Source organism: Mastomys coucha, unplaced genomic scaffold, assembly GCF_008632895.1.
Source record: "Mastomys coucha isolate ucsf_1 unplaced genomic scaffold, UCSF_Mcou_1 pScaffold23, whole genome shotgun sequence".
Taxonomy (NCBI): Eukaryota; Metazoa; Chordata; class Mammalia; order Rodentia; family Muridae; genus Mastomys; species Mastomys coucha.
Window position 1 is genome coordinate 29,078,647 of NW_022196906.1, and position 14,082 is coordinate 29,092,728.

Sequence of the window (14,082 nt, forward strand, 5' to 3'; positions counted from 1 at the left end):
CCAGTGATGGACTTACATGCAAATATAATAGTTGGGCACTGAATCAAAGCTCTTAGTTCTCAGGCCAGGGGATGCAGGGTCACAGCCATCAGTCTTCCTCATGTTTTCCTCCTGGTCACTTCAGAGTCCCACATCCTGCATCTCAGAAGAGAACTTCCAGAACAGGGCACAATATCTTTAGCCTTCCCCTGCCCAAGAGTAAACACTAGTTCTGCTCTGGCAGAAGGATACAATTGTCCTTTGTGTTGGAAAGTGATCTCATGGTGCTACGTGTGGCCCTGTGCTGGTGAACAGTGGTAAATGTCACCCTTCTGAGGTAGGCTGATCATCACCCCCTGATACACTGAAGTCTGTAGCCTTGATAGTCTGTGAAGCAAAGGGCTAATCAGATGGTTCCCAGCCCCTCCACTGCACCCAAATCATTTTGCCCTGCTAATGTTTTGAAATTTCTGGCTGCCCCATATGGGTTTGCTTTGTCTTTCTGCCTAGATAGCAAACCCAAGGCCAGGGTTCTGCTGACCAAATAACAAAAGCAAAGGCAGGCTTTGGGGGGGTTGCATCATCTGATTCTCAGGAAAATGTTACCAATTCCAGGCATCTCTCTCCAGCCCCATCAACTTATCAACAGCCTTGACACACACACAGGGAGTAACCTCATTACTGGGGAGTGGAGGAGGAAGTGGCATGTAAAGCCTTTCCACAGACTATTTCCGGAAAAGTTTTGAATTTGGTTTTAAGAGTGGGAGTGAACTTGTCCAAAAGGAGGGTTGGGGAGAGGGGAACATGGCAGTAGATTTGGGAGGAGTGTTCGGGAAGCAGGGCAGACTTGGGACAAGGGAATCAGCAGGTTCAGAAAGCCTAAGGAGATGGAGGAAGTCCTCGAACCTTCCAGGAAGCTGTGACTCACCAGCTGTGACGACACTGAAACTTTTCACCTTTCCCAAGAGCTGCCTACCAGCTCTGCCAACTCTTCTTCCCCCATCCCCACCCCCAATCAGGCTACACTATCAGTCCTCACCAATAGGAAAGTTCTTTATTCTCATATGAGGAATAAACCAGTACAAAAAAAAAAAAAATCTTACACTTGACCTTTGCTGAAAGGCCAAGAAACTACAAAATACATTTTAGGAAAATCCCTTAGAGATAAAAATCCAGCCCACACTACCCCAAGCCCAACCCACTAGTTCCTCTCTCTTCGGGCACTCTCGGCAACTCAGGGTTGCTGGGCCTTCTGCAGGAGCTGAAGCAGGGGGTCATCGGTTCTAAGGGCAAAAGTAAGAGTGCGCTGTTGATAATGCTTGGGGTCGCACTCCAGGTTCTCAATCACTTGAGCCAGCAGGTGTGCCCGTTCCACACCTGAGCCAGGAGCCTCGAAGCCCAGAGCAGTGAAGTGCACGTGCAGGTGATAATAAGAGGGTAGGTAGTGTAGGTACACTCGAAGACGGTCTCCTGTCACCTGGTAGCGCTTCAGGATGGCTTCCTGGTAAGGAAAGACAGTGATTAAAAAGGCCTTGCCAAGAAGCCAGCACCCCATCACCCACCTCCCCAACTGGACCATCACATCCTAGCTATAGTTGGCTTGGGATGGCTACCAAACCAACTAGCTCTCTGCTCCACCTTCCTTAGATCTTAGTCTTCTAAGATATTTGAAGATACGGCGACACAGCCAAGCTGAGCCATTCCTCAATGGAAATGAGCCTCAGGACACTTGAGCTTCTCCCTCTGGGCGCCCAGGAGTCCCAGCTAAGTTGGCCCAGAACCCCAAGACTGCAGACCTGTAATGCCTGATCACTTGTGCAGTAGGTAGGAGGGAGGCTGCATGGTGATGGCTAAGCTAGGAACTTGGTAAATGGAAAGAAGTCAGGAGGGATTTCAGGAAGGGCTCTGAGACCTCCGCGGGGCTCCATGAAGAAGAAAGCTCGCAGGGCTCCGTGAAAAAGCTCGCAAGCTGCTGCTGGTTCCTGTTCCCCACCCACCTTGCTCAGGCCTCTGCAGGCTCAGAATTTAGCCCCATATCATACCCTGTCTTTGGTGCTACCAATGGAGAATCACAGCAGCAGGGTGAACTGGGATAAGCAGAGCTGATGTGGGGCAAGCCTGCCCAACTGCTGGAGCAGGTTCCTCCCTGAGAGGAGAACACTCTGTGCCCCTCGGGGTACCTACTTGAGAAACTAGTGGCTCCATAAAGGAAGAGGCTAGAAGGGCACCAAGTGGAGAAGGTGATAAGGGCCCAGAGGTGAGGGAGGCAATATCTAGTTAGCACCCAGCACTGTGGAAGAGGAGGAGGACTTCCTAGGTGGGCAACTTGTAACTGTTGGCCCCAGGCAGGACATGTGTCTCTACATAGTCCAGAAAAAAGGCTGAGGCTCAGCCTGTTCAGTGGTGGATCCCAAGCAGATCCTGAAAGGTCAAGGGCCCTGAGGCCGGCCAGGATCACAGACCCAAGCTGCTAGTCTCTCTCCTGCCCTGATGGCTCCTTTCCCCATCCCATAATGTCCCAGATAGAAAGTACCTCCAGAACATTAGGTGCTGCAGAATTCAGCCAGCCTTCAGTCTAGGTGAGAAGGTATGTGCATATGCACAAGTCAAAGTCATGTGACCAATATCCAAGGAACTCATCTGGCACATGGTAGTCATGAACAAGACAAGGAATTCTGGGATGGGAGGGACACAAGCCTGTGGGGTAGAGAGGCCTACAGATGAAGGGCAGATCTGAGGGCAAGGAAAGGAAGGAGGAATTAGAGCTGGAGTGCTGGGCAGGACTGCCTATGAATTAACCTACGACTTCTAGTAGCATTCATGACTGAAATCCAGATAGACTGAAAAGGGTAAGGAAAAAGACCCAAGGGGACACACTGGAATGTGAAACAACTCACTTGTCCTTCCCGGAGAATGTTCCTCAGTAGTGGCAGGTGCTCTGGAGTGAGATCTCGAAGTGATCTGATACCCCGGCGATGGCAGATGGCGATCAAATACAGGTCATCAAGCTGTGCAGAGACCACAGGACAAACAAGTTTTAGCAAGGAGGCTACCAGCCAGGGCGCTCCTACCCCCAAGGCCAATCCAGGAGACTCTATAGCAGAACCAATGAGCAGGTACCCTAGGTGTCTGTCTGCCTTGGATGACAAAGGATAGCTGAAGAACAAGATTTCTGTGAATTCCTTGGAACAAGGTCTGGTGGTACACACCTGTAATCCCAGCACTCAAGCAGAAGGACTGAGGGTTCAAAGTCACTCTGGGCTATACAGCAAGACCCCTTCTCAAGAGAAACAATTGAGAAAGAAAAACAATTGAGAAAGAAAAGGAAGAAACAATTTTCCATCTAGGAGGAAGAGATGGACAAGTTCAGAAAGCTATGCACAAAGTCTTTGTCCTGAAGAACTTACAACTTCGCCTATGTGCATGTCATTCTCATGTATGGAATATTGTATAAAAGCATGGCAGCTTTTTGTTTCTTTAGTACTGAGGACAGAACCCAGGGTCTTCTGCATGCTTATCCCAATCTCTGCTACTGAGCTACTTCCCCATGACAGTGATCAGCACACGAGGAAAGAATCCAGCTAGCTGGGTGACCAGAGAGTCCTTCAAGGGAAGGCAGGGGATATGGATCTAAGAGAACTATGAAAGTGAAGGTTCAGAGAGGGTGGCAGCTCAATGTATGTGGAGTCAAAGGTGCATGCAGGGGTGTGGTGGACACATGGAGGAAGCATCCTGTCAGCTATTTCTTTTCCTATCTCAGTGGTTCACAGAAGACCTTTCCTGCAGTCCTTCCTGTAAATGGACCCTGGCTGAAAACAGGGAGGTCACAACAGAGCAAAGAACCAGTGTCAACAAGATCTTGTGCCAGAGAGCAAATGAACTCTTTCTCTTGCCCGGAAACCCCTCCCACACCCTCCCTGCTCCCCAAACCTTGGCTTTGCTTGCTTATCACACCCGTGTGCCAGGCTGTGGAGCCAAATCCAGACAGAATACAGCAACCCCTAGTCCTGAGATCTGACCTGTTAGATTCCTCAAGGAGATAATTTGGGGACCATGAGTCACCCAGCCAAATCCCCAAAAGCCCTAATGTAAGAGCTGGGAATGAGAACATCCCTATGATCTCTGGTGTCCAAGTATGTCATTCTTTTCACGGTAGTCATTCTTCCCACCAGAGTTATAGGAACCTGGGCTGTGCCCCAAAGCTGCTGTGTGAGCTGTGCCCACCATGCCTTTTATGACAAGTCCCACCTGGATTCTCCCTTCTCGTCTTGTGCCCAGGTAATGTGCTTACTTAGTCCAAGGGGAAACCAGGAAATAAGAGGGCTTGATTTTGAGCATGTGTTTTGGCTGTAGGATGTGTCACTATCACAGGACATTCAGAATAATAAAAGCATTAGTTTTAACTGTCAGTAAACAAATCCCAAACACCACACTAAATAGTATCTCCTGCTCCACTGGCATGGAATGAGGCGTGGAGCCTGCTGCTGTCAGCTCACAGGCTGGGTGAGAAAAAAAGGAACCATGCTCTGAGACATGTGGAAAGGATTTCTGCAGGCAGCCAAAGATCTTCCTGGCACAGAGAACCAAGCTGAAACACTAGGCAAGGACAGGTGAATCTTGAGACAGAGATACTCCATGAGGTGGCTTATCGGTCACTCTGTTTTTTTTTTTTTTTTTTTTAAAGCAGAGGATTAAAAAAAATCAAAGTAAGTTTTCTGGGAATAGCAGGAGTTGTTAGCTTTACTTTAACCCCTAGGGACTCGAAGGGAAGATTCCTGGTCTGAGAGGGCCAAAGAGCTTAAGCTGTATGAACTGAGAATGTACTGTGTGTTCACGCATAAACATTTATAGCCATAATATATGAGGCTTCCTTCTGGAAGCAAAGATGAGGTAACTAGTGGTTTCTGAAGAAGGGGATCTGAGGAATGTGGAGAGAGGGAACCTATTCTTCCTATGCAGCCTTTGTTTTAGATCTATTTTAACTGTGGGCACGCAATAAGTGAATCATGCAAGAACATACAGGCAATCTCTTGATAGAACTGAAGAAGTTGGGTACAGTGGCACACATCTCGGGAGGGCTGGGAATCACAAGGTTGGGGTTAGCCCGGGCTACAGTGCAAGACCCCATGTAAACAAAACAAAGCAAGGAGTAGGGGGAGTGTGACATGGGAAGGCATAACCTCTTAGCAACATTAGACATATTGAACGGATGAAAGGAAGAACAAACACTCTGGAGCACCAGTGTAGAGATAATAAATCCATCCTTCCAAGGCTAGGAGGCAGCTCACAGCTAGAGCTCTTGCCTAATATGCTTAGCACCTTAAGTTTAATCCTCGGCAGGAAGAGACCAGAGAAGAAAGGAAGAACGATGTTTCCAGGAGGGGCAGTGAGCAAGTGCCAGGAAGGCTCCTCAAAGCTGCAGTTTCTCCATCTCCTTGATCCTTCCCTTGACCCTCATCCCAGTACAAGAACCAGAAGCTTGGATATGACCTATCTTACAGCTGGTGAATGAATGCTGACAACTTCTAAAGGAGCAACAAAGTTCACTGCTGTCACAAGTCAAGGCGCTGAGCTACTGAATAAAATAGGGCTCTCTGAGATCCCTAGGCTGGAATCTGCCTGCAGTCACAAGCATTTCACTCTTTAAGAGCCTCAGGAGGCAGTTCTTCCTGTCCACACCTACTTCCCATGAGCAATTAGGCTGGAACCCAGAATTTCCAGGTGCAGGGCTGCCCGAGGAGACACAGGACTTTGCCTACAGCCCTGGAGGCAAACATCACCCCATGATGCCTTTCAGCAAAGAGCGGAGTCAGAAGAGGCTTGAGGTTGGCCCATGGAAGCAAAGGTGGCTGTCTAAGACAACGATGCACTGTCAGCGGGAGGAGCTCAGAGCAGTCCTTGCTGGGTCACAGTAGTCAGAGCTGTAAGGGAGCAGGGCCCACAGAGATAGGCCAGCAGCATGGCACCAGGAGCTTCCCAGGCTGGAGTGCTCTAGCACCTGGTCTTTACCTGCTGCTGGTTCCACTTGAGGTCTGGGATGAGGACAAAGCCATCGGAAGGATCTGGGTTCTCAAAAACAATCCGGTCAGCTTCAGCCTTCTTGTCAAGAATGTTATATACCCACTGGAAGGAAAGAAAGAAAGTTTACAAACCCACCTACACCACCATAGCTGACTCCTGGTTATGACTGTCGTCATACAGGCCTTTGGGCTCACACAGAGCTAGGTCCTTTAGGTTTCCCATGCTCAACATAGACATACACACGCCCTGCCTGCCCCTGTACTAACCTCTCCAGTGTCTAACAAGGCAGGGGACACGAAGCCCTTCGAGGAGGACAAGAGCACAGAGGCTTCTTTCTGCAACGGCAGACAGCCACAGTGCAGTGAAGCCCATGTTTCTACAGGTCAGTGAGTGTGAGAGAACTATCGTGTGGAGCTGGTATGCTGTGTAGCAGCTGGCCTTGCCAACAGGCCCCACAGTCGAAGCCACACAGAAAGCCACACAGGCATAGGAGGTCTCAATAACACTCTGACAGGACCTCCAGCCGTCTTATTGCCTCCTGATTAGCAGCTGGCAGTCTTTGGAGGACCCTTCCCCAGTCCTGAACAGACTCCAAGGACATCACTCTCCAGGTACACCTGGGGGAGTGCGGTAAGGAAGCCAGGCTTCAAGGAGGTTAGGCTGAGGTGCTCCCAAGCTCACAGAACGCAAGAGCCCAGGTGCCTCTGCTTTTTCTCTATTTCCCCAGCTGAGAGAGCCCATCTGCACCCAGGAGTGCACCACATCCAAAAGACAAAACCGCTGGCAGGTGGGATGGAATGAGCAGCTGGGGCCACATTCTCTTTAAGTCAGATTTCCAGGTTCATGAATAGAGGAAGGAAGGCACTCCAATCCTCTTCCCCTTCTACTAAGTGCTGGCAAAGGCAGTGTCTCCAAAGGCCAAAAGCAGGGGCCTGGCCTGGAGGCAGGGAGTAGAGGACACCATCTAAGAATACCTTGGCTTCTGGGGTCCCAAAAATTACTCAGACACTTCAGAGGGCTTGCCGATTCCACAACTACTTTGCAGGACAAACCAACAAGTCAAGGGGCCTCCCTAGAACAAGGTGGGTCTGGAGAACACTGACCTGTGGAGAAGGGTGGTCCCTCCCAACCCCCCAAAGGGTTAGGCACAAGCCACACCCAAACACCTATTTCACCTATTTGTGTATTTCCTTTTATTAATGTTATTTCCTTTATTAAGCAGGGGAGAAAAGTACAGTGACTGATTTCTGACTCAGGCAGAAAACAGCAGTAAATGAACTTGCAGGTGTGATTTTTTTGGGGGGGGAGGGGGGGAGGTTTCGAGACAGGGTTTCTCTGTGTAGCCCTGGCTGTCCTGGAAGTCAATCTGTAGGCCAGGCTAGCCTCAAACTCAGAAATCCGCCTGCCTCTGCCTCAAAGCGCTGGGATTAAAGGTGTGTGCCAAGAGGAAAAGGGGGAGGTCTGTGTTAGAATGGGCAAGGATGCAGGGGTATGTTTTGATTGGGTATTTAGGTTTCTCATGCTCAACAGAGACATATACACACCCTGCTTTAATTGTTAATTATGGTAGCAAAAGGGAGCTTTTGACTGATGGACTTCAGTCCTTTGATATCTGGACCTTGGTGGTCAGTCTTAGGTGAAGGAAGTGTCCAAATAAAACAACAGACCTTGGTGGCTAGCTTTAGGGGTGTAATCTATGGTTTACAAGGAAGAGCAGCTAAGGTCTGCAACTGCCAAGTCTTCCATGCCCCAACCTGCTAGAGCCCTTCAACTTGGAGATAGTTTCTTCACAAGGTACCTGTGGGTGAGTCACACACAGGCTAGAGGGCTAAGAGTCTTCCAGAAGCATTTCCCTGCCACCAGAGACATCTTTGGGCATGTGCGAGTAGAGGAAAAGGCCAGCAAAGGTGAGTGGAGCCTCCCTGAAACAGAGGAAAGAGACTGAACCCCCCTCCTACCATGGAGAGTCCTGCAGCACCACATGCCTGGCTTCCAGGACTATCCCATACCCAGAGGCACACATTCCCACTGGAGAGCAACATAGTCACAAAGCGTGAATGAGCTCTGGAGCATGACAGCATCTCCTCAGCTCCTTCCTGACTTGCTTCCACCGTGGGCAAGCAACTGAATCCTCTTTCCCAAAACAGTCTCCTAAGGTCTGTGCATGAGGCTGATGGGGAGGATTTTAACCAGGATGTGCACTTAAGAGGACTGTCCCAGAGCCTGCTTGATGAGGACTCCCAATGAACAGCAGCAGTGCAGAGACAACAATGGGACAGCTTAATGGAGGAGGCAAAGTGAGAAAGGGGATGGTTGGAGGCTGAGTGGCCTCAGGCATGTGTAAGTCCTTCATGAGCTGCTCCACACTTGTGTCACTCTGTGGGACAGTTACAGGTGAGGAAGAAGCAGGTGTGAGGAAGGTCAGGCAAGACCATCTAATTCCAAGCCTAGAAGCCTGGGCCTAGCATATCCTGCCTCCTGGGGAGAGCCAGGCCAGGGGGCAGGAACCTGCATCCACAGGAAGTCTCATGGCCAGCAGCCCAGAGAAGACAGGCTGGGAAAGAAGGGAGAGAAATTCACACAAAATTCACACACATTACACTGGGTCAGGAAGTGGGAGAGCTGCCCTAGAAAGCCAGGCTTGTGGGCAGTGCTTTCTAGAATCCACAGAGCTACAGTGTGACACTGGTGACAACCTGGATCCCCTGGTCCCTTTCCACTCTCCATTCTTAGCTCTATGCACACACACACACACACACACACACACACATACACACACACACACCACCCCTTCTCTGGCCATGCTTTCCCTTCTGTCTATGCTGTCCAGGTCTGCACAGCATACTTCTTCCCCATTCCTCTGCACTATCTGTGTATGCTAATGCAGCTCCACTTGGAATCTTTTTCTGTGCTGGCAACAGTGGTGGGCACATGATAAATGGGATGCCTCCCAGCTCTCACACACCTAACATGGAGGAGCTGTGAGTCACAATTTTCAGGCAAGGAAACCTCTGCTCAGGGGCTAAGAAAAATGCCCCACTGCTCCTGGCTAGAGGAATGAGAATCTAAACACTAGCGGATGTGGAGGCTGGATGGGACTGCTTGCACATGGGCATTTAGAGCCAGATGATCTTGAAGGCTTCAGGTCTAGACATATTGCTTCCACCTTGTGTCTTTTACTGGATGTTTTACTAGGAAGTTTTAAGTACTTCAAATTTCAGGAACCAGACGGAGTAACTTGATAAGAACCCAGATGCTGGAACCAGATAGCATGGTTTTCTTTTCTTCAAAAGACCTGTGATAACGATTTAAGGTAATGTATGTAAAATGCCTCACCAGTTCCTGGCACCTAGGATGTGTGCAATAAACCCCAAAATGAACATGCTGTCTTCCACATAAGCTCCTCTCCCATAGTGGTCAACATCCTACCCGCATTAATGAAGGCTCCACTATGCATTCTTCACTCTGGTAGGACCCAGGGTCACCCCACAGTCCTTCCTCTCTGTATCACCATTATGAGCCCTGAAACCCAGCTGGGGCCTCCTCCTGAGTGGCACCTTGTCCTTCCCTGCTTTGGATCTATGCTGGTTTCTAGTCCTGCTCCATTTGGACTTGTTAAATTCGATCACACTATCCATGTCCTTAGAAACATCACAGATATTTAGAGTTGGAAAAGTGGCTCAGGAGATAAAGCACCAGCCGCATAAGCAAAAGGGCCAACCAGAGTTCAGATCTCTAGGATCTCAGTGCTCAGGAGACAGAGGTCGGGAACTCCCAAAACAAGCTGGCTAGCTACCCTAGCTGAATCTACATGCTCTCAATTCAGTAAATAAACATCCAACATCAACCTCTCGCCTCTACAAGTACATGAGGCATGTGCACCTGCATCGGCACACATGCACACCTACATAGATTAAAACATGTTTACAGATGTATACACACGCATCACACACCTATACACATGGCAGGGAAAAAAGGATAAATAGCATAGATTCATTAAATATACATGTGGGGTTGTCGAGACAGCTTATAGATAAGGGCACTTACTTCCAAGGTTGATGACCTGAGTCTGATCCCCAAAACACATAAGTAATCCTCTGGCCTACACCTGTACACTATGGTGCATGCATGTGTGCACACACATATACATAACAAAATAAAAATACAAAAAATTAAATGTCAAAAGTTGTATTAAGAAAATAGAAAGCATAAGCCCAGGTTTTAGTCCCTGAAGGGCCAGACAGTAGATACAAAACAGTCTTATGCTGATATTTTTAAGAATGTCCTCCAGTGCCTGTGAACTTCGTCTTCCGAACACAATCCATAGACCTCCTCCAGGCCACTCAGGGCCGTCCCCATTGAGCCCTGTGTTACCAGTGCCTAGTCTCATCAACGCAACTTCTATATATCCCCTGGAACTCAGAAGAAGGATTCTACCTACCTCTGTGACCCCAAGTCTGCACTGGTCCCTGTCACAGCATCACCACTGTGCTCACAGCCTGTGTCATTATCACAACTGTCTACCTGCATGTCTTCCCTGACAGTCTGTGGGCATTAGCAAGAGCTTGTCAGCTGGAGCCTCCTTAAAGCCCTGCAGAGCAGATAATAATACAGAGATGGCTGCTAGTTACTCGGGAAGCTTGTGACAGTCAGATCTGAAAGAAAGGAGTTCTGCTGAGCTACTTTTGTTTACAAGTAGAACTTGGTAATGGCACACAGTACCGTACTTACATGACTCATGTCAACTAGACAAGTGCCTCTCCTCTCGAATCCCAGATTTGTACAAGCAGCCCCACAGGACATATGTTCTAGAAGGTCCCTCTAGGATCCTCCACAGATGTTATCTAGGAATGTAGCGATACTTCCTTTCCACTCAGAAGAGAGAACAAATGCCAGGATTTTTGTTTTTTGTTGTTGTTTTGTTTTTAAAGAAAGGGGCTGGGGATATACAGATTCTGGTAGAATGCTTTCCTAGTATGAATGAGGCCTCATGTTTAATCCCTAATACCACATACACTGAGTGTGGAAATACACATTTGTGACCTTAGCATTTGGGGAAAGGGCAGGAAAGGCAGAAAGATCTGAAATTCAAGGTCATCTTCTGCCACATAGTGAGTGTGAAGCCAACCTGAGCTACATGAGATTTTGTGTGGTTGTTAGTTTTAATTGTCAACCTGACAGAACAAAAAAAACCACCTAGGAAGAGAGAGTGTCAATGAGGGCTTTCCTAGAATAGGTTGGGGGCATGCCTGTATGGCAGCTATTTCTCAACCACCTTGGAGGTTGAAAGACCCTTTCATAGGGAACACATATCAGTTATTTATATTACAATTCTCAACAACAGCAAAATTACAATTATGAAGTAACAGCCAAGTCATGTTATGGCTGGGGGTCCCGACAACACAAGGGAGCATTAAAGGGTCACAGCATTAGGAAGGTTGAGAACCACTGCTGCAGGGAACTGTCTTAAGTGATTTCATTGATGTGGGAAGTCTCAGCCTGAATGTAGGCCGGGCCATTCCCTGGGTTGGGGCCCTGGACTGAGTAAAAGTCGAGAAAGCTAGCCGAGCAGTAAACATGCATGTGCTCATTCTCTCTGCTCTTACCTTTGGATGTGATGTGCCCAGTTGTCTCGGCTCCTGACACTGTGACGTCCCCAAAAGGATGAGCTGTTGGGGAACTGTGAATCTGGGATTGAGAGCTAAAATAACCCCACCCCAGGTTGCTTTATATCAGGATATTTTAATCACAGCAACTGAAATGAAACTAGGACACCTTGCCTTGATTTTTACAAAAGAGAAGAGAAAATAAAAGACCTTGAGCCAAAGGAACCTGTGAGCAAATGCTGCTGGGAGGTGGCACAGGCTGGACTGCCCAATCTTATACGGGAACAATGGCTGTCAGCACATGGTCTCCCAAGCAGAACAACGTTCCTCAGGCTCAGTGTCCCGTCTCCTCACTTCTCTCTGTTACAACTGATAGAACAGCACCCTCCCACTTCTTAACTCAAGAGAAACAGCTGTGAGTGTCCCACATAAGAATATTCTCTACCATGTACCCTCAGTCTGTAAAGACTATAAAAAGGGCCCAAAGAGAACACCAGTGAGCCATAGCGAGGAGCCACTGAAGCCAGTAAGTGGGCAAGGAAGTGACTCATCAATATGCATCAGTCATATTTAACTGTGAGTAGCCACATGGGGCTAATTCCAGGCAGAGGCTCTGGTTGGCACTGAGCCTAAACCCAAAGAACTGCCAGGATATCTGAGCTAAGTATTCTGTATCTGGCTCAGCCAGAGCACTTTGCCACCTTTGTATACACAGGTCTATACTAAATACACACTGGGTATGACAGAGTACTGCCTGCTGTAAAAAGAACACAGGGGAGTGAGTGACAGGGAGTGTTTGCTCTAAGACTTGCCTCCTGCAGGCTGGATTACTACAGGAAAGACTAGGGAGATAAGAAGAGGCTGGATCAAGGTCATCTAACAGAAGGCCTTTGCCCACTCACACAGATCTTTAGTGAGGACACAGTCAGAGGCTGTACAGGGCTACTACAGAGCAGATAAAATTTCTCCAGTGAGATGGACTTCTCAGAGAACATCAATAGCAAGCCCCAGTACCTCATAAAGGGCAAAAGATCACAAAGCCTGCCCTGACTGTCCTAAATAAAATGGCAACCAGGCCACACCAGGCGGCTTTTACCCCCACAGAGTCCGTTCACACTCCTCTTTGCAGTCTCACGGTCACACAGACTGTCCAGGCCCTTGGTTATTTGTGTACTATTTCTGGGATGACCCCAACAGGTGCTTGCAAAAAGACAAACCAGCTTTAGGATCAACAGTTTATGAGACTTGGCAGTTAGTCACCTGGATGCTGAGGCTCTGGGATTCCAGGTAGGGTAAGGTGATGGTCCTGTAGTCATCTCCAGTCTCTCGGATCAGGCGGAGGTCCTGACGCATGTACTTTTGCAGGTGTTTCTCTGTGGCAGGGTACACCACGGTGGTTTTTATATCTACAACAACACAGCACAGTCTGATTAGAAAGTAAGACCATTAAATTCATGAGGTAAGCAACATTCCTGGCAAAAAAAAAAAAAAAAAAAAAAAAAGGCTTTTACTCTTGGTTCTCTAACTACCCTACCTCCATATTCCAGGCACAGTGAATGACCAAAGGTTTTTCCTGTCTTATAGGCAGATATCTAGGTATATGGCTTCCTGGATGCAAAGCAGGAAGTGTAGCTTGAATCCTAGTGGCTTCCTTAAGTAGCTCAGTGTGGACTCTGGAGTCAGGTTTAATGCCTGCCTGTGCCTGCTTCTCACTCATTCTGAGTAGGACTGTGGCTCCCAGTTGGGATTTTGGTCCAGTTAACTTTTGTGTTACCATCTACCAAATGAAGACAGCAATAGTTCTTATGTTATATACTGGAAGATAAAGTGTGTCAGTTACCTGAGAAGCTCTTAGAACAATGTCTGCTGCCTATAAACACTTCAGAAGTGCTAGATGGGGTGCTTGTGGGATGGCTCAGGGGTAAAGGCACATGATGACTTGAATTTAAACCCACATGGTAAGCCAGGTGGTGGTGGCGCACGCCTTTAATCCCAGCACTTGGGAGGCAGAGGCAGGCGGATTTCTGAGTTTGAGGCCAGCCTGGTCTACAGAGTGAGTTCCAGGACAGCCAGGGCTACACAGAGAAACCCTGTCCGGGAAAAAAAAAAAAAAAACCCACATGGTAGATGGAAGAAACCAACTCTTGCAAGCTGGTTTCTGACCTCTACACACACTGTAACATAAATAAGTAAACAATATGTTAGATGTTGAATCCAGGTTTCTCAGGTGGCACCATCCCTCACTCTGGCTTGGATGGCTCTATGGTGCAGTGTACTGTATCATATCTAATTCTACAGTAGCCTAGCCTCAGCTTGGATGTTAGTGTTCCCTTCCTCTGTAACAATAAAATGTCTGTAGAGATTTCCAAACTGCCCTTTGGAATTTTAAAGTGTTTGAATTGTAAAGACTGTGGGATTTTTAGCTTGTAAAATATTCTATATTACAGTGTTATTGATCTGTGACCTTGAGAACAAA

The 14,082-nt window shown here is 48.1% G+C and overlaps 1 protein-coding gene across 1 annotated transcript in view; it reads right to left on the minus strand.

Moving 5' to 3' along the window:
• Positions 1–1,041: 1,041 nt before the first annotated feature.
• The window catches only part of Dcps (decapping enzyme, scavenger), a 47,999-nt gene continuing 34,958 nt past the window's right edge, over positions 1,042–14,082 (minus strand). The window contains exons 3-6 of the mRNA XM_031345287.1: positions 12,867–13,012; positions 5,989–6,102; positions 2,877–2,987; positions 1,042–1,480 (exon numbers count right to left, since the gene is read on the minus strand). Coding sequence (XP_031201147.1) covers positions 1,214–1,480; positions 2,877–2,987; positions 5,989–6,102; positions 12,867–13,012 — 638 coding nt within the window. The 3' untranslated portion in view covers positions 1,042–1,213. The remainder of the gene's footprint in view (positions 1,481–2,876; positions 2,988–5,988; positions 6,103–12,866; positions 13,013–14,082) is intronic.